We start from the raw sequence: 1,313 nt of genomic DNA, 5'->3' as shown, positions 1-1,313 counted from the left end.
GGCCAGAAGAAGGGACAGAAGCAATTCAAAGGGATGAAGTGGAAAACACTGATGCAAGTGGGTTCTGAACCATAATTATTTATTGCCTCCACGTCTGCTGTGAAATAAGGAGGTGAATAGCACTTAATATTTCCCAGAGACAGTGGGTTACGCCTTCAAAACACGTTACAAGCAAAATAACAGGAAGAGTGGAGATCCATGAGCAACACAGGGCATGCCGACCATCAGGGCAATACTGCAAGAGTGAGAAGTTTCCCCCATTCATCCCCACTCCTTGTGTCCTCTACTTTATCTTCTGGGCTGGCACTTTGCAGACCTGCTTTTGCTGCTGGCTTGGGATGCACTTTGCCACGGGCACGCAACCTTGCTGCACCGGAGGGGGACAGGTCTGCACCGGGCAGCACTGTGGGACGCGCTGCGCTGGTTTGCTGTAGCACGGCTTCCCTCCTTGGTACCCTGATCCGTGGCACGTCTCGGAGCAGACCGACCTCCCGTAGCTGTGGCATCCCCCCGATGACCCATAGCTGTACGTGGGTCTCCTGACACAGCTCGAACCACCTCCGTGGCATGAACCTGAGGACCCTTGGCATCTCTCGGAGCAGACCGACCTCCCGTAGCTGTGGCATCCCCCCGATGACCCGTAGCTGTATGTGGGTCTCCTGACACAGCTCGATCCCCCGCCTCTGTGGCACGAATCAGCAGTAGCATAGCCGTGGCATCTCTCAGAGCAGACTGGTTGCCGATAGCCGTAATGACGGTAGTTGTGACCTCTCATGCCTTCAACGCCTTCGCCGTCGCACCCCGAGGAGCAGGTGTTGTAGCCGTAGCGGAAGGGCGTGCGCCGGGTGTCCAGCCAGGACCCCGAGGGATCATACCAGGTTGAGTTCATGTTGAAGTATGATTCTCTTCCAGAAGAGTATATCATGTTTGAGTTGTAGGGAAAAACCTGAAAAACACACAGTTGGATAGGCTTGCATTTCCATCTCCTCTGTTTTCATTTAATTTCCCACAAAGCTGCTTTAGCGAGACACGCACAGGTCAACCTTGCTTATCCTGAAAGCATGGATCTAAAGAAAATTCTTGCAGTTGCCCAATACTGACCAGATTACATCCAAAACCTCCTTCTGGCCTTACCTTTGAGTTTTTTCCCCTCCGAGAACAGAAACAACCACAAGGCACTGCAGCATATAGTGGCATTGCTGGAAATCCCATACCCAAGTTCCCCAATAGCTTCTTTCTTGGCTTAGCCCATCGTCCTCTAGCCCTTGCGTGTAGAGCATGGTCTGAAGGACAGTGCAAGCGTGCCAGGTCTG

The 1,313-nt window shown here is 52.8% G+C and overlaps 1 protein-coding gene across 1 annotated transcript; it reads right to left on the bottom strand.

The window, feature by feature from the left end:
- Nucleotides 1-283: 283 nt before the first annotated feature.
- Nucleotides 284-925, bottom strand: LOC129197719 (keratin-associated protein 5-1-like). Its single transcript, XM_054806413.1, has one exon. It carries the CDS (start codon nt 923-925, stop codon nt 284-286), a length of 642 nt encoding a protein of 213 aa, XP_054662388.1.
- Between the last annotated feature and the right edge of the window lie 388 nt (nt 926-1,313).

Source organism: Grus americana, chromosome 29 (genome assembly GCF_028858705.1).
Source record: "Grus americana isolate bGruAme1 chromosome 29, bGruAme1.mat, whole genome shotgun sequence".
Classification (NCBI taxonomy): Eukaryota; Metazoa; Chordata; class Aves; order Gruiformes; family Gruidae; genus Grus; species Grus americana.
Note: the sequence above shows the minus strand (reverse complement) of the source record. Positions and strands in the feature narration are given on the sequence as shown.